The 23,253-nt window shown below is 43.4% G+C and overlaps 1 protein-coding gene across 1 annotated transcript; it reads left to right on the top strand.

Moving 5' to 3' along the window:
• The first annotated feature begins 2,994 nt into the window (after positions 1-2,994).
• On the top strand, positions 2,995-22,935 carry LOC113451976 (serine/threonine-protein phosphatase 4 catalytic subunit-like). The gene is made up of 9 exons (XM_087918916.1): positions 2,995-3,078; positions 12,094-12,201; positions 12,306-12,357; positions 12,462-12,512; positions 12,626-12,727; positions 12,866-13,039; positions 13,409-13,535; positions 20,569-20,758; positions 20,912-22,935. The coding sequence occupies exons 2-9, from the start codon at positions 12,104-12,106 to the stop codon at positions 21,039-21,041; spliced, it is 924 nt and encodes a 307-aa protein (XP_087775042.1). The 5' UTR covers positions 2,995-3,078; positions 12,094-12,103; the 3' UTR covers positions 21,042-22,935.
• Positions 22,936-23,253: the final 318 nt, after the last annotated feature.

Here is a 23,253-nt window from a genome sequence, read left to right as displayed (position 1 = left end):
TACATTATGTCCCACTAATTCTACCCATTCTACTATTATGTCCCTACAGAATGAAAGAAACATTTCCATACTGCTGCCAAGAAAGTACATGAACTTTATCAATCAGAAGACAAACTCAACTGGAAGACTTTTTGACTTTGCTCTGAGCAGTATAAAAATTGTATTAGTATTTCAGTGAAGAGAAGGACCAGGGGAGACATGATAGCAATCTTCCAGTACTTGAGGGGTTGTCACAGAGAAGAGGGAGTCAACCTATTTTCCAAAGCACCTGAAGGCCAGACAAGGAATAATGGATGGAAACTGAAGGAGAGATTCAACCTAGAAATTTTCTGACAGAATAATCAACCAAACTTGCCTTCCGAACTTCTGGGAACTTCATCATCATTTCAAGAAGAGATTGGACTGCCATTTGTCAGAAATGGTGTAGGGCAGGCTTGTCCAACCCGCGGCCCATGGGCCGTATGCGGCCCAGGTCGCCTCGTAATGCGGCCCAGTGCCTACCCCAACCTTCATGCCAGAGCCAGCGAGGAGGAGGAGGAGAGGCAGGCGCGAGGCGAGAGCCAGGCCAAGCAGCAAGAGAAAAGGCGGGCGCCGTCAGAGCGCCACCTCCTGCTGTTGCCCCTGCCACCACCACCGCCGCTTCTGCCCCCGCCGCCACTTCTGCCCCCGCCGCCGCTGCTTCTGCCCCCGCCGCCGCTGCTTCTGCCCCCGCCGCCTCCCCCACTGCCGCTTCTGCCCCACTGCCGCTGCCCCGCCACTTCTGCCCCGCCGCTGCTTCTGCCCCGCCGCCGCTTCTGCCCCGCCTCCCCGCTGCCGCTCCTGCCCCCACCGCCGCTGCCCCTGCCGCTGCTTCTGCCCCGCCGCCGCCGCTTCTGCCCCGCTGCGCTTCTGCCCCCGCTGCCGCTTCTGCCCCACCGCCGCTGCCCCTGCCGCTGCTTCTGCCCCCGCCGCCGCTGCTGCTTCTGCCCCCGCCGCCACTTCTGCCCCCACTGCCGCTTCTGCCCCCACCGCCTCTGCCCCCGCCACTTCTGCCCCCACCGCTGCTTCTGCCCCGCTGCCGCCGCCGCTTCTGCCCCCTCGCGCCTCCCCGCTGCCGCTTCTGCCCCCACCGCCGCTGCCCCGCCGCCACTTCTGCCCCTGCCGCCGCTTCTGCCGCTTGCTTCCCCCCGCGCTGCGCTTCTGCCCCGCCACTGCTTCTGCCCCGCCGCCACCCTCGACGCCGCTTCTTCCCCGCCACCGCTGCTGCTTCTGCCCCGCTGCCCCGCTGGTGGGGAGCAGTAGCGGTGGTGGTGGCGGGGAAGAAGCGGCGGCGGGGTGGCGGCGGGCAGCAGCGATGGCGGGGAAGAAGCGATGGCGGGTGGCGGCGGGGCAGCAGCGGTGGCGGGGCAGCAGCGGTGGTGGGGAAGAAGCGGCGGCGGCGGGGCAGAAGCGGGCGGCGGGGGCAGGGGGCGGGGCAGAAGCAGCAGCGGGCGGGAAAGAAGCGGTGGCGGCGGCGGGGCAGAAGCCACGGCGGGGCAGAAGCAGCAGCAGTGGCGGGGAAGGCTTCTGCCCTCACCGCTGCTGCTGCTTCTGCATTCCAGTCCTGCCTCATCCAGCCGGGCCATTTGCAGGAGGAGATGTAGGCGCGAGGCGGGTGAGCTTTCTCCCCGCCCCCCAAAAAATTTGGCCGGAAAATAAACCTTGATAAAAAAACTGTGATAAAAAACCATGATAAAAATAAATAATTTTTAATAAATAATTAATAATAAATAATAAAAACATCTTACTAACTTCATTTCCAAATAAATTTAATATGTTAACTATGTTTTCTATGGCTTTTTTTGGATGATCAGGTATCGTTACTGTTATTTTATGTGCGGCCCAAACCAAATTTTCATCTTCTAATGTGGCCCAGGGAAGGTGAAAGGTTGGACACCTCTGGTGTAGGGTCTCCTGCTTGGACGGGGAGGGGGTTGTTGGACTAGATGACCTACAAGATCCCTTCCAACACTGTTAATCTGTTATTTTCAGCTCCAACTGGGTACTGGAGTATCTCACTAATAAATCACTCTACTCACAATTGGTATGGTGAAGTTTATTACAGCAGTAAAGTCAGCACTGAAACGTCTGCCTCTCACTGCCTTTTATGCTGTGCTCTAGTCCCTCCCAGTTAACAACCTGACATCCGCTGCTGCATTATCTACTCCCGCGCCTCCTCCCCGTGCCTGTTTTTCATCGCCTAATCTTTATTTACATTCCTTTCTCTCCCCGTGCTATCTATCCCTTCTGTATCCTTACCCCCATCTATCTGAATCAGGATCATAACCCCCCACCAACTGATATCCCCAAGTCCCCACATCAATGCACGACCCCGAAAAAAGCCTGATGACTGATTAGTGTCCATGTGCCTCTCAGCTGTCTAGCGTCCATGGCAACGAACACAGTTCCGGGTGGCTCCCATGCTTCTCGTTTCCCGTTTCAACAATTCAGCACAAACAACAGTCGTCCATACGTCCATCAGTCCCGCAGCCCCAGCGACGTGTCGGGCTCCGAGCGAGTGCCAGACGTGAGTAAATTCCCAGAGCCCGACAGTTATCTCACCGGATGATACGAGGAAGTTGAGGAAAAGGATGAGGAACAGAAAGTGCATAACAGAAGCAGCACCCGGAAGGTTTTTGTATTACACATACAATGTAAAAAATAGTACTTGTTATCTTGTACATGTTTGACAAAAAAACTCTCCCCCATGCTCTTTCGTTTCTTCCGTTTCCTCATTTCCGGCACTGTGTCCCCTTTTAAAATCCTTCCTGGAAGGAAGACATCATCTTTTCCATGTTACCTTACAAAATTAAGCCACTAGGTATAAATAAATATCTACATGTATGTACACAGACGTGCAATTCCTTCTCAGGCAAGATCCCTCCGCTTTAAAGAGCCAAGGTCCCTCCGCCTCCCCCACTTGCGTCTAAGAGGAAGCGGAAGTGACGTCCTGTGCTTTAGTAGTTAGTGGAAAGCCGAAAAGAGGGAGGGTGAAGGCTCAGGTCAGTGAGCCGCAGAGCAGCTGTTACTGTCTCAGCCGTAGCTGCTCTGACCCTCCAGGTACGCGGTGGGTTTTTTTATCGCGCGCATGCGCGAGCCTTCCTCCCTTCGCCCCTCGTGACGGGGCCGCCTGGGGAAGTTGGTTGCCACAGAGACGGGAGTTCGGGGGATGGGGAGACCCGGCAGCGCCTGCGGGGAAAGAAGGAAGCCGTTGAAGCTATGCCTTCTCGTCAGGGAAGCTGCAAGGCTCCGTGGCTGGCGTTCCAACAGGACTGCCATATCGAAGAGGGGCAAGCTCTTCCCCCACGAGTGCGAGGGAAGGGCAGAGGTGGTCCCGGCGGGCTGCTTTTCCGAAACGCGGACTCGGGTGAAGAGCGTGGCGGCGACTCGGGGGAGGACCATTTCATTGCACAGAGGCAGGGCGGCGGCGGGGCGGTTTCTCCGATAGGTATCGCCTGGGGAAGTTAGAGATGGGAACAGATATTTTGGGGGCGGGGGTTGTGGTAAAGGAAGAAGGGTCCTCCTTTATGCTGCTTCCTCCCCTCATCCTCTTATTTGTTCTGTTAAAATTAGGGTGAAGCAACAACCTGGCCCACATGGGGTGGGAAGATTGGGTTGAGGGTCCTTCTGACGTATTGATTGATCTGCCAGCTTCACTGGTGGTGGTGGTGGTGGTGGAAGTCTTGGGGATGTCACACCCGCTTTTACTTTCTCTTTCCTTGCCCTCCTTTTGATAAGGCATCTTAAAAGTTCATGTGACTTTTCTCCACCGAGTATGTATGAACTTTGCAGTGATGTTTGCTTCCTCCTCTCTTAATTTATGTTGCTGTCTTTAAGGATGTTGAATTGCTGTTTTGTTTGCCAGGGTTTGGAATGGGTGGCAGTTGTATATTTGTCTTGAAAGCACCAGGTTTAGGTAGGCTGTGAACTGAAGGGAGCTTGGGTACAGGAGTATTGCACAAAGGGCAAAATGAACAGATGGTGCATTTTGCAGGAACCTGTTGCATATTTTTTAAATAAACTTTATTGATTATAAAACTAAAATATCAAACAAACACATACACAACACAGAAGAAGAAAAAGGAATAGGAAAAAAGAAAATGATTAAAAACTAACAGTTCTACTATCGACAGTATGGTTCCTTGTTTGTTATCAATATTGGTGATATATTTACAAATACATCTTATTGCGAATATATAATTATGATTTACATTTTATGTTGTTTACTAATATATTTTCTATTTTTGTTCTATCCAGTCATACCAGCATTCCCAGCTTCTATAATATTCTGATGTTTCTTTTTCCTTAAGTGCAAAGTTTAGCTTATCCATCTCTGCACAGGCTGTTATCTTTTGAATAACCATTTCCTCTGTTGGAATATCTGCTTGTTTCCAACACTGTGCAAAGGTTATTCTGGCTGTAGTAAGAATATGCAGTATTATATATTTGACATTTTTAGAAATTTGTCTATTAAATATCCCCAATAGGAAGAGTTCTGGTTTTAATTCAGTTTGCTCCGCCATTATTTCCTCTAACCATTTTTTTATTCTATGCCAGTATCTTTGGGCTTCAGTGCAGGACCACCACATATGAAAGAATGTTCCCTGTTTCTTTTTACATTTCCAGCAATTCAGATTCATGTTAGGAGACATTTTCGCTATTCTCGAGGGTGAGAGATGCCATCTATAAAACGTTTTATAGGCATTTTCTTTATTTGCTGCTGATTTTGTAATTTTATTATTCCTTGTCCAAACCTTTTCCCATTCTAATAATGTAATGTTACGTCCTATGTTTCTGCTCCAAGCTATCATGTTGCCTTTGACTACTTCCTCTTCTAATTCCATCTCTAATAAATAATTATAAAATTTAGTTATTTTTTTTATCTGGACCTAATAGAATTTTTATCTAATTGTTGTGCCTTAGTATAAATTCCAAAATTTTTCTTGTCCTGGCTATATCTATTTTGAATTTGCAAATAAGCCCACCGGTCTACTTGTAGCCCTTGTTCTTGGAGATCTTGCCATGATTTTAAAGTTCCTTGCGCATCAAGAAGGTCTTTGTATTTTATCATTTTATTAAGATCTAGATTATTTGGATGTATCATCACCTCCATCGTTGAGATCCAGATTGGGATTTTTGAATAATGTTTTTTTTATTTTGTTCCAATTAGCCAATAAGGAATCTCTAATTATATGTCTGTGGAAATACTTCTGATTAATTTTTCCAATGTCCCATAAAAATGCGTGCCATCCCCTCTGTAAATCATGGCCTTCTAAAAATAAGATCCTTTTATTCGACAGATTTACCCACTCTTTCAACCAAAGTAAGGAGGCTGCACTATAGTATAATTCCCAATTTGGGAGTGCCATACCTCCCCTGCTCTTCATATCTTGCATTGCCTTTAGGTTTATCCTCATTTTTTCCCCTTGCCAGATATATTTGGTAATTGTTAAGTTCCACATAGTAATTTTTATGTATTTTTATTGGTATTGTTTGGAATAAGTAAATAAATTTGGGCAGAATATTCATTTTTATAGTGGCAATCCTCCCTAATAAGGAGATTTGCAATTTAACCCATATCTCTAAATCTTTTTTAACTTGCTGTAATAATTTATTATAATTATTTTCCATTAGAGTTTTGCATTGAGCCCTCAACCAAATTCCTAAGTATTTAACTTTTTTTACTATTTGTAATCCCATTATCCTTTCCAATTTTAGTTTTTGTTTTTCTGTTAAATTTTTAATTATTAATTTCATTTTTTTCCCTATTGATTTTAAGTCCTGCAACTTCCCCAAATTGATCTAACTCTTTCAGTAATTCTTGACCTGTTTCAATTGGTTCCTGTATGAAAAATACCATATCATCCGCAAATGACTGGAGTTTGTTAGTGATTGGGGACAAACCCCCAAACAGAATGTGCAGCAGCAGTCAAGCCAGGCAGCCAAATGAGAGAGGAAGGGCCCTAGAGTTTACACACACTGATGACAAACACTGTTTTTGTAGTTTAAATAGTTGTTTAATCCAATTAGAGTTTAAACATTGTCAATCAGTCCATATGTCATTCACAAATATATCCATTCAGTAACTTAGTCCATTCACTAGTCAGTTCTATATCCTTATCTGCTTGTAAAGATATCTTCTCCTCTGATACCTTTCCTTTTGAAGACAACGCTGAGTATTCACAGGATATCAGCACATCAATGAAATAGTCCTTTCGTTCAGGTATTCAAACAGTTGTAGCAAACAGTAGCAAACAAACAGTAGCAAGCAGACAAAACAAGCAGAGAGAGAGTTACGTTTCTCTTACTGCCTTTTATTGCCGTTTGTAACCGCACCCTTAATTAGTTAATTACAAGCAGTTTGGTGCTTAAAGCTACAAGTTACAAACACCCAAACCTTGGTTTTATATATTTATTCACCCAAACTTAGTTGGTGTATCAATGTTATACCCAACAGAGTTTATATTCTTTTTAAATTTTTAGTCCTTTTATTCCTGGGTTCTGTCTAATTCGTGTAAGCATTGTTTCCAAAGATAATATGAAGAGCAGGGGGCTCTCTATTTTTATTGAGAGCGTGTACTCTCCATTAATTATATTTGCCTTTTGTGAATCATAAATTGTAGTCACGATGTTTTCAAATTTAGTGCCTAAATTCATATTGTAAATTTGTTGAATTAGGAATTGCAAATTTAGATTGTCAAAGGCCTTTTGTGCATCCAAGAATACAAGGGCTATTTGTTTTTCTGGATGGGCTTCGTAGTATTCCAAAACATTTAATACTATTCTTAAATTGTTCCTAATTTGTCCATTAGGAAGAAATCCATTTTGATCTTTATGTATATATTCATTCAATATTTTTTTCAATCTATTTGCTCTAATTGTGGTAAATATTTTATAATCAGTATTTAACGGGGAAATTGGTCTATAATCTTGTATATGTCGTAAATCTGAATCTTCTTTCGGAATCAAGGATATCAGTGTCTCCTTCCATGAATCCGGCATTCTTGCCGCTAATAGGACCTCATTATATACTTCCACCATGAGAGGTCCTATTTGTTCTCCTATTTTCTTATAAAGTTCCCCTGATATCCCATCGGGTCCTGAGGTTTTATTGTTCTTTTGGTTTTCTATTGCTGCTTTTAACTTGGGCCACGTAATAACTCTAATTAACATTTCCTTCATCTCCTCCTTAATTATTTTATCTTTAGTAATACCCAAATAGTTTCTTATCATATCCTCATTTACCTCCTTCTTTTTATAAAGATCTTCAAAAAATTTACATGCAATTTCTTTTTTCTGTTCTATCCCTTGTTGGGCATCCCCGTTCTCATCTATTAATTGGTAGATCAATCTTTTTTGTTTTTCTTTTTTTAAGTTTATAGGCCAACCACCTTCCTGGTTTATTGGCCTGTTCAAAAAATATTTGTGTGGCTGTATTTAACTTTGAGACCATTCCTTCTTGTTCAATTAAATTAAATTTATGTTTAGTTATTATCATCTGTTTTTTCGATTTGCAACCTTTTGGGGTGTTTTGCAGCTGAATTCCTAATTCTTTGATTCTTTGTTCTAATTTATTTTGTTGGGCGTATTTTTCTTTATTTGTTTTAGCAGTATATGATATCGTTGTGCCTCTTATTATTGCCTTCATTGTATCCCAAATATTCTGTTTCGTAGTTGCCTCATTATTATTTTCTTTTAAAAAATAGTCTAATTCCTCATCAAGTTTATTCATAAATTCTTTCTCTTTAATTAGCTGTGTATTTAAGGTCCACCTTTTCCTTGGTTTCTTCTTGCCTTTCCACACTATCTGAATCGGGTTGTGATCTGCCCATTCGTTTGGTAAAATTTCAATCTCTTTTAATTTAGTAATTCACCATTCATCCACACCATATCGATTCGTGTCCATGATTGGTGAGGGCTGGAGTAAAATGTAAGTTGCTTTTTCTCAGGGTTTAATTTCCTCCACATGTCTATCAAATTTAATTCAATCATCATTTCTTCACATGTTTTTGGTAGTTCTCTTTTTTTCTTCTCTCCCCCCCCCCCCCCATGATCTTTCTGGTGGTCCACAATAGCATTGAAATCCCCCAAGATGCAAATATTCCTTTTATCTAATTCCATTGATTTGCCATGTAATTGTTTAAAAAATTCCTTTTGGTTATCGTTAGGGGCATAGATTACCACTAGTAGAATTGGAATTGATTTAATCCAAATTTGTAACACCAGAATTCTTCCATTGGGGTCTATCCAAATTGGCTCTGCTTTCGTATCGTCTTTCACATATACTGCTATCCCTTTCTTTTTCCTAAAATCTGCTGGCGACGTATACAAATTCCCTAGCTTGGGGCATTCTAGATATTTTTCTTCTTCCTTCCTTATATGAGTTTCCTGTAAACATATTATATCTGCATTTTGTTTATTTAATTTGGTTAATATTCTTTCCCTTTTTATCCTAGAGTTTAGACCATTTATGTTAATTGATAGTATTTTCTTTTCTTCATCCATCACCTAATTGACTCTTGCTCTTTGTCTTGTAGTTACTCCTGTCTCTCTTTGTGGCTGATTGTGCGTCTTTGGTTCTTCTCTCTCTTAATGTTGTTTGTTTTTCGAATTCCTACAATTCCCATCTCTTTTTTTTTTTTTTGGTAGTCTTGGTCATCTTGCAAATTCATTTCTAACTCGTCTCTTCTACTCGATTCTTCATGGCCTGTCAGTCGTTTGTAGAATTCTTGTGCTTTTTCCATGGAATCTACTTTAATTTTTCTTTCTTCCCAAGTGATTAGCATTCCCTCTGGGATTAGCCATCTAAATATGATACCTTTTTGGTTTAATTGGTTCTTCAAGAATTTATAATCTCGCCTCTGCTCTCTCACTCTTCTTGGGATTTGTTTAAAGCACCAAGATTTCTTTTCCTTTTGTGTGTAATTGTTTCTTCTCTAGAAATTTTGTATATAATATCTTCGAACTTTCCTTCTGGCAAATCTCACATGGACCTCTTTTGGATGTTTATGTCATCTTGCGTAATTTGTGCTCACTCTGTATACTTCATCTAACTCTTTCAGAATATCGTCCTTATCTTTTTCCAATAGGTCTGCTAATATTCCTGCCATCACTTGTTCTAAGTCCTCTTCTTTATTTTCCATTATATTTTGGAATCTCAGATATGCTGCAGCCTTGTCCATTTCCAAATATACCAAGGAGTCGTCCATTTCTTTACTCACATTTCTTAATTGCTGACCAACCATTTCCAGCTTCTTTTCCATTTGTTCCGTTCTTTTCTCAACCTCCTTTATTGTTGATTCATTCCTTTCTAGTGCTTGCTGTATTGTTTCAATTTTTTGATCCAACTTTAGGATGTCTAGTTTCATTTCTGCCTTTAAGTTTCCCATCTCTTCTTTTAGTTCATTTGTGTCAGCTCTTGATTCGATATGATTTTTTACCACCATTTCCTGAAGCTTCAGCATGGACTCTTGTAAAGTGAGAAGGGTCGATTGAATATTGGCATTCGTGATGGTAGGTTGTTTTTCTCCAGGTAGAGTTTCTTCAATTGTCTTTTGTGCCACCACTGAGGTTGATGGCATTGAAGTTGTTTGTATTGAAGAGGTCTTCTTTCCAGTTTTAAACGTTGTATTAGTGACAAAGGTCATTTCTTGGAAAAATTGTTTTTGTTTTTGTATTATATTAAATATGTTGTCCCAAATTAACATTCACTATTGAGAAGTATCAACTATAAATGGCCACTACGCTAATTAATATGATATGTTACAGGATTAACCTCTCTTATCAATATATATATATATTTTCTGGAACACTTTTACAGCTAATTTCTAAATCAAATATCTGGATTTGTAAACCTTAATAATATATCAAATTTTTCTATTTAAATTTAAATACTATTGACCTGTATATCTATAAGTGCTATAGAATCCCAAATCTCAAAATAGTGTTATGAAATTATATTTCAAATACTTACAAATCTAAATAAAGATATATCAACCTTACTATACAATAATTAGTTAATCTATAGTAATCACAATTAATCACAATTAATTCAATCTAATCAACACCTCTAATCAAATATCTATACCTAAATAATTATCACCTCCCTTTTTGTGTGTGTTATAACCAAATATAAACTACAATATTTACTAATGTATCAAATATATATAAATTACATGTACCATATTCAAAAATCAGTTAAGTTGATGTCAAGAAATAATTGTTGCAATCCGCAAATTTAAAAGCTTAAAGTGTCTTAATATAATTGTTCAGTTCTTCAAGATTCCTTCACCGAGCACACCGGAAACACAGAGTTGCTGAGTAATGTCTCTGATTTCACTATCTCACCACACTTTCTGCTGTAGTCGTTTCTCCTTTCGTTTAAAAGTTTAACAAGTCAATTTTTAGATTCAAATAGTCTCTTTCTTTAACAAAACTTCTCCACTTACTACAGCTCCAGTCCAATAATCCAAAAGGAGACCAGTAAATTATTCAGTTTCATTCGTGGAATATTTAAAGTTGTAATTTAATTCCTTACTTCAAGTCTCCCCCCATCTCAAGTTTGTCCTTCCAATTTTCCCCAAAGTCCACAATTCAAATCCTTCAAAGTTCCCTTAAATTAAATTGTTATTCTTTTTTTCTCTCCCCCAATTATTATCAGTCTCTCAGATCCCTCCGATTCTCTTATCTTCTCTGTCCGATTGCTCATGTCCTTACCCTCTTCCGTCTCATGAGCCCTTTCGCCGCCGCTCATATCTGCTTTGGCCGCTGTTTTTGGGCTTCGCTCTGACTTAAGATACTCCAATATTCAACGCTCAATCAGGATCACAAATTCTTTCACTCGCATTCTTCGTTCACCACAGTCTGTCACTCACTCGTTTCCTCTTGTATGCAACAATCAAGGCTTTAGGACCGCCATTGCTGACAGTCTCTTGTTGTCGGTCTCCACAGGGTTTCTCTATGTCGTGATGAGAATCACTTCCACACTGCGACTTGAGTCTCCCCACACTGGCACGCTTCTCTACAAGATACGTGCACCCCTAAGGGTCACTCCAACAGCAAGAGGAGATAGCATGAAACCCAGAGCGAGCTTCAGCACCTCCGTTTGCCCATATCTCGTCACCGGAAGTCCACCTGTTGCATATTCTATGAGCTGCTTTTCACTTAGTACAATAATTTGTATCCCAGATATTGCTTACCTTGGCTCTACTGCACGGTGTATTTCCACCTCTTTCCCAATAACGTAGATTTTCAGTAGTCCATTGGGAAGATTTGAAGAAATCATCGTCCTTCCACTTTATCAGTTTATATGGGCTACTTGAATGGTTTGGTTGTAGTGTGAAAGTATCTGCCTAGCTATGCTTCAACACAGATTCATTGTACCTGTCTTGGTGTTTCTTGTTTTGTTAGTTTCCAGTGATGAGTCTGTGAGATGAAGAGATACCCATAATTGAGACTATCCCTATAGTTTAATAGTTGTTTGGGGGGAGGTGATTTCTTTAGCTTCTCCTTTGCTTTCATCAATATTACAATCTTTATTAAGAATATACAGGTAGTCCTTGACTTACAACCTTTCGTTTACTGACTGGTTACACCAGCACTGAAAAAAGTGACTTATGACAGTTTTTCCACACTTAAAACTCTTTTAGCATCCCTGTGGTAACATGATCAAAATTCAGAACTTGGCAATTGGTATGTATTCATGGCAGTTGCCATTTCCCAAGGTCATGTGATCACATTTTGCAACCTTCTGACAAGCAAAGTCAATGGGGAAGCCAGATTCACTTAACAATTGTGTTACTAATTTAACAACTGCAATGGTTCACTTAACAAATGTGGCAAGAAAGATTGTAAAATGGGGCAAAACTTAATTGTCTTGCTTAGCAGCAGAAATTTTGGGCTCAGTTGTGGTTGTAAGTTGACTACTTGTATTTTTAACATTGCTTGGCTGTAGTTTGCTCTGGTCTGGAATCCTTTTGAAGCACAATCTCTGTGCTCATAGAAAGTCTGTGTGCAAACATATATATCCATGTGTTTGTGCACACATGTAACAGCCAACATTTCCTATTTTTACAGTGGGGAAGAGATGGCTGAAATCAGTGACCTTGACTGTCAGATTGAACAACTGCAGCGCTGTGAACTCATCAAGGAGAGTGAAGTCAAAGCCCTCTGTGAAAAGGCCAGGCAAGTGTTTGTAAACTTCTGAACAGTAACTGCTTTTATATGACAGCATACAGGTGATGTGAAAGGCAATTCCAGATGACACATCTCCCTTTTCCTTCCAACAGAGAGATCTTGGTGGAAGAAAGTAATGTCCAGAGAGTAGATTCCGCAGTAACAGTGAGTAAGGGTTTGGGGGGGGATGCTTCATAATACCTTAGACTGGCATGGTAACATCAGCAGTCTGGCAAACTTTTTTTTATTCTTGATGCATTTTTCCCTAGGTTTGTGGGGATATCCATGGCCAGTTCTATGACCTTAAAGAGCTATTCAGGGTGAGTGCTAAAACCCACTACTTCCATGCTGCCTTCTGCTTTTGGCTTGCTTTCTGTAGATTCCCTAATTTTATGGGTAACTTTTTCATGTGTTTTGTGCCTTTATGCGTCAGGTGGGTGGTGATGTACCTGAGACCAACTATCTTCTCATGGGAGACTTTGTTGACCGAGGCTTCTACAGTGTTGAAACATTCTTGCTGCTGCTGGCACTCAAAGTAAGGAAAGCCTTGATAAGTCAACATTGATTTTTTCTTTCTTATTTAAAAGTCAGTATGTGTTAGCAGTGATGCCAATTTGGCTAATACCTTTTTAAATCTGAAGACTAAGCTAAATGGATCTACTTCTTTTTACAGGTCCGTTACCCGGACAGAATCACCCTTATCCGTGGCAATCATGAAAGCAGGCAAATCACCCAGGTATATGGGTTTTATGATGAGTGCTTGAGAAAATATGGCTCTGTCACTGTGTGGCGCTACTGCACTGAGATTTTTGACTACCTCAGCCTCTCTGCCATTATTGATGGCAAGGTGAGTATGCAAGTATAATTCTTGAATCATGATGAAATAAGGATCTGAAGGAGACCACATTCTAATTTGAAGGACTAACTCTGAAAAATAGTGGAAAAAACAAATCATTATTTTACTTGCCAAGACATGTAATTATGGGATAATCACTGGTGGCATGGGGCTGATTCAAATGGAATGTCTTCCTTTAATTCAAATCTAGCACTCAGTTGTTTTTAATCAAATACATAACAATACCAGAGACTGTAAAGGAGTAGGAGGGCACATAGAGATTATGTCTCTGGGGTAGGGTGATCAGAAAAAAAGAGTGAGAGTTTAAAGATGGAGGGAGGTCCATGATGTATACTGTATAAGTGTGTTTTTTCTGTTCAGATTTTCTGTGTCCACGGTGGCTTATCCCCGTCCATCCAGACGCTGGACCAGATCCGAACAATAGATCGCAAACAAGAGGTCCCTCATGATGGCCCCATGTGTGATCTTCTTTGGTCTGACCCTGAAGGTACAATTATGAGTCTTTCTTTTTCTGTGTGTGTGAATATTATCTTGATAGTAGATACTGTAATGGCTGACGTGTACAGGTTTGGTGGAATCTGATAGGAATAGGACATGCCAAAAGTAGTGTTGAAGACTATTGTGCCTGTAATTCTGACTCAAAATTATACTACTGTGTTTCCCTGAAAATAAGACTGGTTCTTATATTTTTTGGCCCACCAAAAAAAGGCACCAGGTCTTAGTTTCGTGGAGGTCTTATAGTTTCCCCAGTTTTTTCCTGTACCGGGAAGGGTGGGGGCAGCAAGCTGCCCCTCCCGCTTAGCACCTCCATGACCTCACTAAACAGCTGATCTGCACTGCTTCAGAGCCTGAAGTCCTCCGCAAAACAGCTGAGCTGAGTCTGCATGTCTTCACTAAACAGCTCCGCAAAATAAAATTAGATGTTTAGCAAAGACATGCAGGCTCAGCTCAGCTGTTTTGCGGAGGACGTTCAGGCTCCGAAAAGGGCAGCAGCTCTGCTGATCTGAGCCCGCATGTCTTCTCTAAACAGTATTTTCCTGCCGAGCCTTCAGCCTTGCTGGGATACGCTGAAGGCTTGGGGGGAGAGCCTTTTCGATGATCGGCAGGAAAATGGGTAGGGGGATTTTCCTGCTTGTCCTCCTTTTCTCAGTCTGTGCTGAGCTTAAGAAAAGGAGGACAGGCAGGAAATTCCCCTACCCGTTTTCCTGCAGAGCCTTCAGCGTTGCAATCCTGGGGTACGCTGAAGGCTTGGGGGGGTAGCCTTACGGTAGAAGCCAGTAGTGGGATTCAAAATTTTTTGCGACCGGTTCTGTGAGCGTGGCCATGTGACTGGGTGGGTGTGGCTTTTTTTTTTTTCTTTTTTTACTGCCCCCACCCATTTTTTGGAGCTTCCTAGCATCAGAGGAGCCTCGGGGGGGTGGGAGATTTTTGCTCCCCTAAGGCTCCTCTGGGACTCTGGAAGGCAAAAAATGGAGGGGGGGGATGAGCTCCCTCCATTTTTTTGCCTTCCTGGGCCTCAGCAAGGGGAATCCTGGCACAGCTGATCTATGCACAGCTGATTGTCGGGGTGGGGGAAAGAAATACCTTAGGCGAATGTCAGGTGGGCGAGTAAGCGAGCATCAGGCGGGAGGGCGACCGGGTTGGGGGTGTGGCCAGCCAGAACTTTCTACCGGTTCGACGACCCACGTCACATTCTTACTACCGGTTTGCCCGATCCAGTGTGAACCGGCTGAATACCACCACTGGTAGAAGGAAAGCACAGCCTGTTCCTTTCAAGCAACCAAATGTCTGTGTGTGAGAGAGAGAAAGAAAGAGAAATGACACGGGAGTAACAAGAATTGCAGGCAACGCTGTTTGAAAGGATTTCCTCTCTGCCCTCTCTCTCTCTCTCTCTTTCTCTCTCTCTCACATACACACACACACACACGTTGAGAAACGGAGGGCAGGCAACTGGGTAAGGGGGTTGACCCCCGCCTCTAGCTCGGCACCTGCTCAGGGTGGTGCCCCGAGGCCCGGCACCTGTGTGGGCCCACCCCCACCTGGCCAATACGACAAATGGGCTCCCTCATAGTGCCTTCTCTCCCACGTGAAGCATCGGCTGGTGCAGGCTCCATCTGCACGGCCATGAAGCGGGATCAGCACAGCCAGTTCTTGCCCACAGCATTGGCGGACAGGATTGGGTCAGAGCTGCCGCCAGCCGAGTTTAGGCCACACTTGGTGAGCTGGAGGCACCACACACGTGCAACCACCGCCCAGGAGAAGAGTGTGCCAGAGCCCAAATGCTGAGCCTCGCCAGCCTCGGAAACCGGGGAACTTGCAGGCATACTGGCCACGTAAAGGCCGCCCAAATCCTTGGGTTGTTTGCAACTCGAGCAAGCCATGCAGCCGTCTACCCCAAACCAAACGGCGGGGAGGCTTTGGGAGTACAGGCAGGAAAAAAAGCCCCCATTTTCCCGCCGATCACCCAGAAGGCTCCATCCTGAGCTTTTAGTGTTGTAACCCTGGGATACCCCCAGCTTCCCAGCACTGCTTCAGGGCTTGCACAGCGCCGGGGGTGGGGAGGCCATTGGAGGAGCTCTGCACGCCCCCCGCCTGCTTCCGCTTCGCCTTTGCCAGGGCAGCAGGCTCTAGAAGGGTGCTGTCCTTGGCTGGGCAGTCCCCAGCATTGTCCTGAAGCCTCGCTGCCACTTGGTTTGGGGAAGACGGCTGCACAGCTCGCTCGAGTTGCAAACAATCCAGGGATTTGGGTGGCCTTTACGTGGCCAGTATGCCTGCAAGATCCCTGGTTTCCAAGGCTGGTGAGGCTCAGTGTTTGTGCTCTGGTGCACTCTTCTCCCGGGTGGCGGCTGCACATGTGTGGTGCCTCCAGCTCACCAAGTGTGGCCTGCTGATCTCAGCTGGCGGCAGATCTGACCTGATCCTGTCCGTCAATGCTGCAAGCAAGAACCAGCTATGCCGATCCCACTTCATGGCTGAGCAGATGGAGCCCGCATTGGCCGCTGCTTCATGTGGGAGAGAAGGCACTACAAGGGAGCCCATTTGTCGCATTGGCCAGGTGGGGTGGCCCAGGTGCCAGGCCTCGGGACGCCACCCTGAGCAGGTGCTGAACTGGAGGCGAGGGAGGGTCAACCCCCTTACCCGGTAGCCTGCCTTCTGCCGTTTCTCAACAAATGTCTGAGAGAGAGAGAGAGAGACACACACACAAATGGAGAGGAAGCCCTTTCAACCAGCATTGCCTGCAATTCTTGTTACTCCCTTCTGTCCTTTCTCTGTCTCTCTCATATACAAACAGGCATTTGATTGCTTGAAAGGGACAGGCTGTGTTTTGCTTCTACCCATAAGCACACACATCCCACAATCTTTCAGAATTGCCTGCCTTTTCGTCCTTTTCTCAAGCAGCAGCAGCCGGGTAGAGGCGGCGGAGGTGGGGGGACCAATTCCGATGGGCCCCATGGCTTTCTGCCTAATTGCCTGAAACATCTCCAGGCACCCGGAGAGACAGAACTCCTGGCTCTCGCTGGATCAGCTGATCCGTGGGCCATGGTTAAGGGGCCGGGGTGACCAGAGAAGGGAAGGGCTGCCTCTTGGGCTGGCCGTGCCCACCCCCTTCACTAGGCCTTAGGCCCGCCCCCCAAAATGAGGAGGACTTTCAGGGTAGGTTGTATTTTGGGGAAAAACACGGGTAGGAGCAGAATAGTTGGTGTTACTATGTACCCTGATGAGACTGAAATACCTGTTCTTTACAAGAAGTTGAAGAGAGACTGCAGATTATATAGTAGTGGCCAAAATGAGGAAACCTTTTGGGAAAAGTGTATTTTTATGCTATCACTACCAAACAGGGAGATCTTGGTCTCGTCGCTCCAAATAACACTGTCCCATTGTTCCTCTGTCCAGGTAACATGGGTTTTAGCCCAGTTTAGTCTTTTCAGCCTTTGTTTGAGAGATAAAAGTGGCTTTTTTCGTGGAATTCTAGATTTTAGGCCAAATTCCTGCAGTCTACGCTAAACAGTCCTTGCACTCAACTTCACATTGCATTGCGCCATTTCATCTTGTATACACCCAGATGATTTTCTTCTGTCATGTAGGCACAGTCTCTTAATTCTTCTATCATCACTTGCTGTTGTGCACCTTTTCCTGCCTTTACCAGTGTGGTTTTGTAGTGACTAAGCCTCCTTATACCTCTTCAAAAACTTAGAAATGCCACCCTTGGTTAAGTTCCCACCAACTTTTCTTCTAATTTCTTTATAACTGTAGCCTTGTTCACTTAATAATACTATTTTACATCGCTTTCTGGGCAACCAGTCAACTCTTTGCACCATTACACTCATGCTCATTGGCTACAATCAGATGAAGGAAAGCTACCTGATATCAACCTAAGCAAGTTGTGCTTCCATTTTCTGGTTATTTGGCTATAACTTTTATAGAATACAGATAATTGAACAAACTTTGTTGCATTACATTCTTGATTAAATTATCTTTCCATTGATATATAATTTTATGGTACTATTCCCAAAAAGTGGTGTTATTAGCCATCAAACCTCAAAAATACTCTTTTCCCAAAAGATTTCCACAATTTTGGCCACTACTGTATTCCAAGCACATTGTGATAAAGGTAAAGGCTTCCCCTGCCCAAGTCATGTGTAGGGCACGGTGCTCATCTCTGTTTCTTGGCCAAGGAAGCCAATGTTGCTGAAGACAGTTCCATGCTCATGTGGCCAGCATGACTATATGCCGAGGAATATAAAGCAAAGGCTCAGAACAAAGAAATCCAAGAAGAAACCAGCATTGCTGCACAAAGATCTCTGGCAAATTGAAAGGAAAAAAGGACAAATACAAAAAATGGAAAAAGGGACATACAACTAAGGCAGAATATCAGCAGATAGGCAGAATCTGCAAAGACGAAGTCAGGATAGCAAAGGCTCAGAACGAACGAAGACTTGCAACAAAAGTCAAAGATAATAAAAAGTTTCTTCCAACATATAAATAACAAGAAAAAAAATTAAGGAAGCAGTCAGTCCACTAAGGAGTGAAGACAGCAAGGAAGTAACAGGCAACAGAGAGATAGCAGAGCTGCTTAACTCATTCTTTGCATCAGTCTTCATGCAAAAAGAAGCTATAGCTCAACCCACCAAAAACATAACTGTAAAAGACAGACCAGAAATAAAAATTAAAGTAAGCAAAAAAAAATTAATAAGAGAACACCTGTCTGATCTTGATGAACACAAATCACTGGGGCCTGATGGATTACATCCCAGAGTTTTAAAAGCAGAGATCATCTCAGAACCACTGCACCCTATCTTTCAAAAATCCTGGATCACCGGGGAATTACCAGAGGACTGGAAAAGAGCTGATGTGGTTCCCATCTTCAAAAAAGGAAAAAAAAAAACAGACCCAGGAAACTACAGACCAATCAGCCTAACATCTATACCCGGGAAGATACTGGAAAAGATTAAAAAAAACAGATCTGCCAACATCTAGAAACGAGTGAAGTAATAACTCGCAGTCAGCATGGGTTTGTTAAAAACAGATCATGCCAAACCAATCTTGCTTCATTTTTCAACATAGTGACTAAATTAGCAGACCAGCGAAATACTGTGGACATAATCTATTTAGACTTCAGCAAGGCATTTGACAAAGTAGACCACAACCTACTTCTTGGTAAGCTAGAAAAAAGTGGGATAGATAGCACCACCACCAGATGGATTTGCAACTGGCTGACAAACCGGACTCAACGAGTAGTCCTTAATGGGTCTAAGTCTACATGGAGGGAAGTAAGCAGTGGGGGTGCCACAAGGTTCCGTCTTAGGCCCAGTACTCTTCAATATCTTTGTTTATTACTTAAATGAGGGAATAGAAGGGGAACTTACCAAATTTGCAAATGATACTAAGCTGGCAGGAATACCCAACACCCAAGAAGATAGGCTCAAGATCCAGATGGATCTTGACAGACTAGAACACTGGGCCGTATCTAACAAAATCAAATTCAGTGTAGAGAAAAGTAAAGTCCTACACTTAGGCAAGAAAAACCAAAAGTACACATATAGACTGGGTGAAACCAGGCTTAATAGCAGTAACTGTGAGAGGGAACTTGGAGTCTTAGTGGACAACCGGCTAAATATGAGCCAGCAGTGTGCAGCCGCCGCCAAAAAAGCTAATGTAATCCTAAATTGCATTAACAGAGGGATACAATCAAGATCAAGGGAAGTACTAATACCACTCTATAAAGCCTTAGCAAGACCACACCTAGAGTACTGCATCCAGTTTTGTTCACCACATTATAAAAAAGATGTTGAGACTGTAGAAAAAGTACAGAGAAGAGCAACCAGGATGAATAGGGGACTGGAGACTAAAACATATGAAGAACTGTTACAGAAACTGGGCATGGCTAGTCTAGTGAAGAAAAGGACCAGGGGAGACATGATAGCAGTGTTCCAATATTTGAGGGGTCAAGCTATTTTCTAAAGCAGGGGTCTCCAACCTTGGCAACTTCAAGACTTGTGGACTTCAACTCCTAGACTTCCTCAGCCTGAGGAACTGTGGGAGTTGAAGTCCACAAGTCTTTATAAAGTTGCCAAGGTTGGAGACCCCTGTTCTAAAGCACCTGTAGGCCAGACAAGGAACAATGGATGGAAACTGAACAAGGAGAGGTTTAACCTGGAAATAAGGAGAAACATTCTGACAGAACAATCAACCAATGGAACAGCTTGCCCTCGGAAATTGTGGGAGCATCATCACTTAAGACTTTCAAGAAGAGATTGGACTGCCATTTGTCAGAAATGGTGTAGGGCAGGGGTCCCCAAACTTGGCAACTTTAAGACTTGTGGGCTTCAACTGGCTGGTGAATTCTGGGAGTTGAAGTCCACAAGTCCTAAAATTCCCAAATTTGAAGACCTCTGATGTAGGGTCTCCTGCTTGAGCAGGGGGTTGGACTTGATGACCTACAAGGTCCCTTCCAACTCTGGTTATCTGTGGTGCACAGAGCGCTGTTACCTTCCCACCAAAGTAGTACCTATTTATCTACTCGCATTTGCATGTTTTCAAACTGCGAGGTTTGCAAGAGCTGGGGCAGGAACAAGAGCTCACCCCATCATGTGGCGCTCAGGTCTCAAACCCAGGCTGTCAGCTTTCCAGCTGACAAGCTCAGCATCTATAACTGCTGAGCCATAGTGCCCCTACATTGTTGCATGGATTTGCAAATCTTGCATGGATTTGCAGTCATCAGCAAATCAAATGAATGGTAAAACTCTTTTCAGTCTTCCACTAAAGATGGTCAGGCATTTTGTATCTCTACTTTAATTTCCTTCCCACTCCCAGAATTACTGTTTTAGAAAATTTTTAAAAGGGAGAACAACCTTGTATGGTGGAATATATGGGTGGTGGTGTGAGGTGTTCTACAGTGTTTCCTTGTCAGCTGATTGGCTTTCTTCTATTAGCTTGCAAGCCCAGATGTTTCCTTTTCCTAGCATTTGCCTGCCATTTGGTTTTCCTTGTGTCAACATTCTCTTCCTTTGCTACTTTAGACACTACAGGCTGGGGGGTTAGTCCTCGAGGTGCTGGCTATTTATTTGGCAGCGACGTGGTGGCGCAGTTCAATGCAGCAAATGATATCAACATGATTTGCCGGGCACATCAGCTGGTCATGGAGGGATACAAATGGCATTTCAGTGAGACAGTTCTTACAGTGTGGTCAGCCCCCAACTATTGCTACCGGTAAGAAACTGCAAGGGTATGCCTGTGAATAGGAAGAACTATGGGATGGGGAGAGGGAGATTGAAATCAGCTGAATGTGTTGGCCAGGGATGTGTGTCATTGATGAAATCTGAAACACGCCAATTTGACCCCTTTTCTCTCTTCCAACCACAGCTGTGGGAATGTTGCAGCCATCTTGGAACTGGATGAACACCTTCAGAAGGAATTTATCATCTTTGAAGCAGCCCCTCAAGAAACTCGAGGCATCCCATCTAAGAAGCCTGTTGCGGACTACTTCCTGTGATTGCTGCTCCTCCCTCTTCCCCCTTGTGCGGCTTTTGTTTCCTATTCTGGATGGAATGGACAGCTTCTCTTTCAGCCTTTGGCAGGGGTTCACCTCTCTATTTTCCTTCTCTTCCTTACCCTGGCCCTTGCCCAATAAATTCCCAGTTCTGGACCCCTTAGACTGAATTAGGCTTCTTTTCCCAACATTGCTGATAATTGGTATATCCCCCACCCCCCCCATCATTTTTTAGGATTTCTGCCTGTGGAAAACCCTGGAACTTTGTCAGCTCTTTCCATAAAAAGAAGTATCAGCCCAGGAACAAAGAAAAGTAGTTCTTTAAAAATCTGTAGATAAGTCACTGACTGATTTCTTGAGCAACTCTTGGGGTTTTTTATTCATGAAGCAGCATTGTCCAAGCAGGTACCCTCCAAATGTATTGGCCTAAAGCTCCTATCTTCCTAACCAACTTGTCCATTCTGAATTAGATGATGGGAACTGTAGCATAATCAAATCTGGAGGACACTTAAGTTAGAGAAGGCTGCTCTAGAACAACTGGAAGTTATTGCTTAGAGAATATATACATGTTGTCAGTTGATCTTGCAACGCCATGGTTTTGGTGCCACTCTGAAAGATTTAAGCAAAGAATGGGAAGAGCTTCAAACTTTTGCTGTTTTAGGTTGCTGGAAGACCTACAGTGCTGTGGGGTTTTGGCACTTCAGTCCGTAATTTGCTTCAGTTATATGGAATAGATTGAGCTAATATAGGAAGTCCTTTGGGTGCCATCACTCCTGATTCCCACTCTGCTCCATAAAAACTATATGGCCAGTGGAAGAAAAGACTGTCTCCAGCATACTATACCAAAAAATCCTGATCTTGCAAAAATATTTTTTGTGGTCACTGGGGATCCAAATGCCCTTTGGAATCCATTCAGCTTTGGTGAATGGATTTATAAAATCTTGTATTGGCAGATCTGGTTCTTATACTTCTTCTCCGCAACTATGGAGATTGGGATCACATCATGCTAATGAATTTGACCAATGGGACATGTTTTCTCTTTTCTCCCTCTGGGGATGAGGTAGCCACACATGTAATTCCCCAGGATGATGTCTTCCCCTTCCCTTCTTTACTTTTATTCTTGTGAAGGAATGTGCAATCCAGGTATCTATTTAGAGTTAGAAGGGGGAATTTCCTGCCATCTCCCACGATCTGTCTCTTGCTGTAATTTTATTTTGTTTTCATTTTGTTTTTCCTATTTAGAACTTTTAGATAAATTATAATAAAATTAAGAAAAAGTGAGTATCTTGTGTATTTGTATTGCCACAAGTAATACATAGTACATACCAAATTTTAGAGGGGCTTTAGCCCCGCCCCTTTTTGTGACGTATTTTGTTTATAGCCCTGCCCATTTTGTGTCATTTTTGGTTTACATTGTAGCTCCACCCATTTTGTGACATCATAGAACCACCCCCTAATTACCATGGAGGGATGATGTCATAAGCCCACCCTCTTTACCCACAAACCTAAGTTTCCCGGAAGAACTGTAACGTTATTGTGGGGCGCAACCCATTGTCCCATAAACCCTCTCGGCCTGTAGGGCTGTGTCATCACCACATGACGACCCCTCTGGCCCCTGGGAACTTCCACCCAGAAGCTCTGTAACAGCAAACGCCCCACTTCTCCCTGTCCCACAATCCCTTTCGTCTTAAAGTGTTGCAACATATTAATTATTCATCTGAAGGCTTTCCCATTGGCCCATAGACATGGAGCCAGAGAGTGCAGGAAGTAAAAAGCAATAATGAGCGAAGTATGACTCCCCACCCCACCCCTTGTCCTTGTCCTTTGTTTGCAGGGGTAATGCAAGGAATGTTAGTGGTCACTTCTCTGTTCTTGGAATTTGATTTTTTTTTACTTTGCAGAGATGTAAAAAATAAAGTACTTTTTTTGCAAAGAAATCTTTTTGTAGGCCCTTTTTGTATTTTTTTCAGGAACTGAGGGGCAAATGGTAGAGTTGTAAGGGATGATAAATAATAGTAAGACTTAAAACTGATAATAAAAAGCTGGATGGTATGTGCATGCTTACGTGTGACAAGTGGCTGCAGGACAGGTTGGGGTATGTCCTGGGCAGTGGAGGTGACGTGTGGGCGGTTGGCTGCAGTTTGATAGAGGGCATGCATACTATGCTCGTGGTGTCACGTGTGACAAGCCTGTTTAGGGCATGCACGGGCCTGCC

The sequence above is a fragment of the Pseudonaja textilis genome, unplaced genomic scaffold, assembly GCF_049901715.1.
Source record: "Pseudonaja textilis isolate UNSWEBS1 unplaced genomic scaffold, rPseTex1.2 PTEXSCF20, whole genome shotgun sequence".
In the NCBI taxonomy this organism is placed as follows: Eukaryota; Metazoa; Chordata; class Lepidosauria; order Squamata; family Elapidae; genus Pseudonaja; species Pseudonaja textilis.
This window is presented reverse-complemented; position numbering and strand designations above follow the sequence as displayed.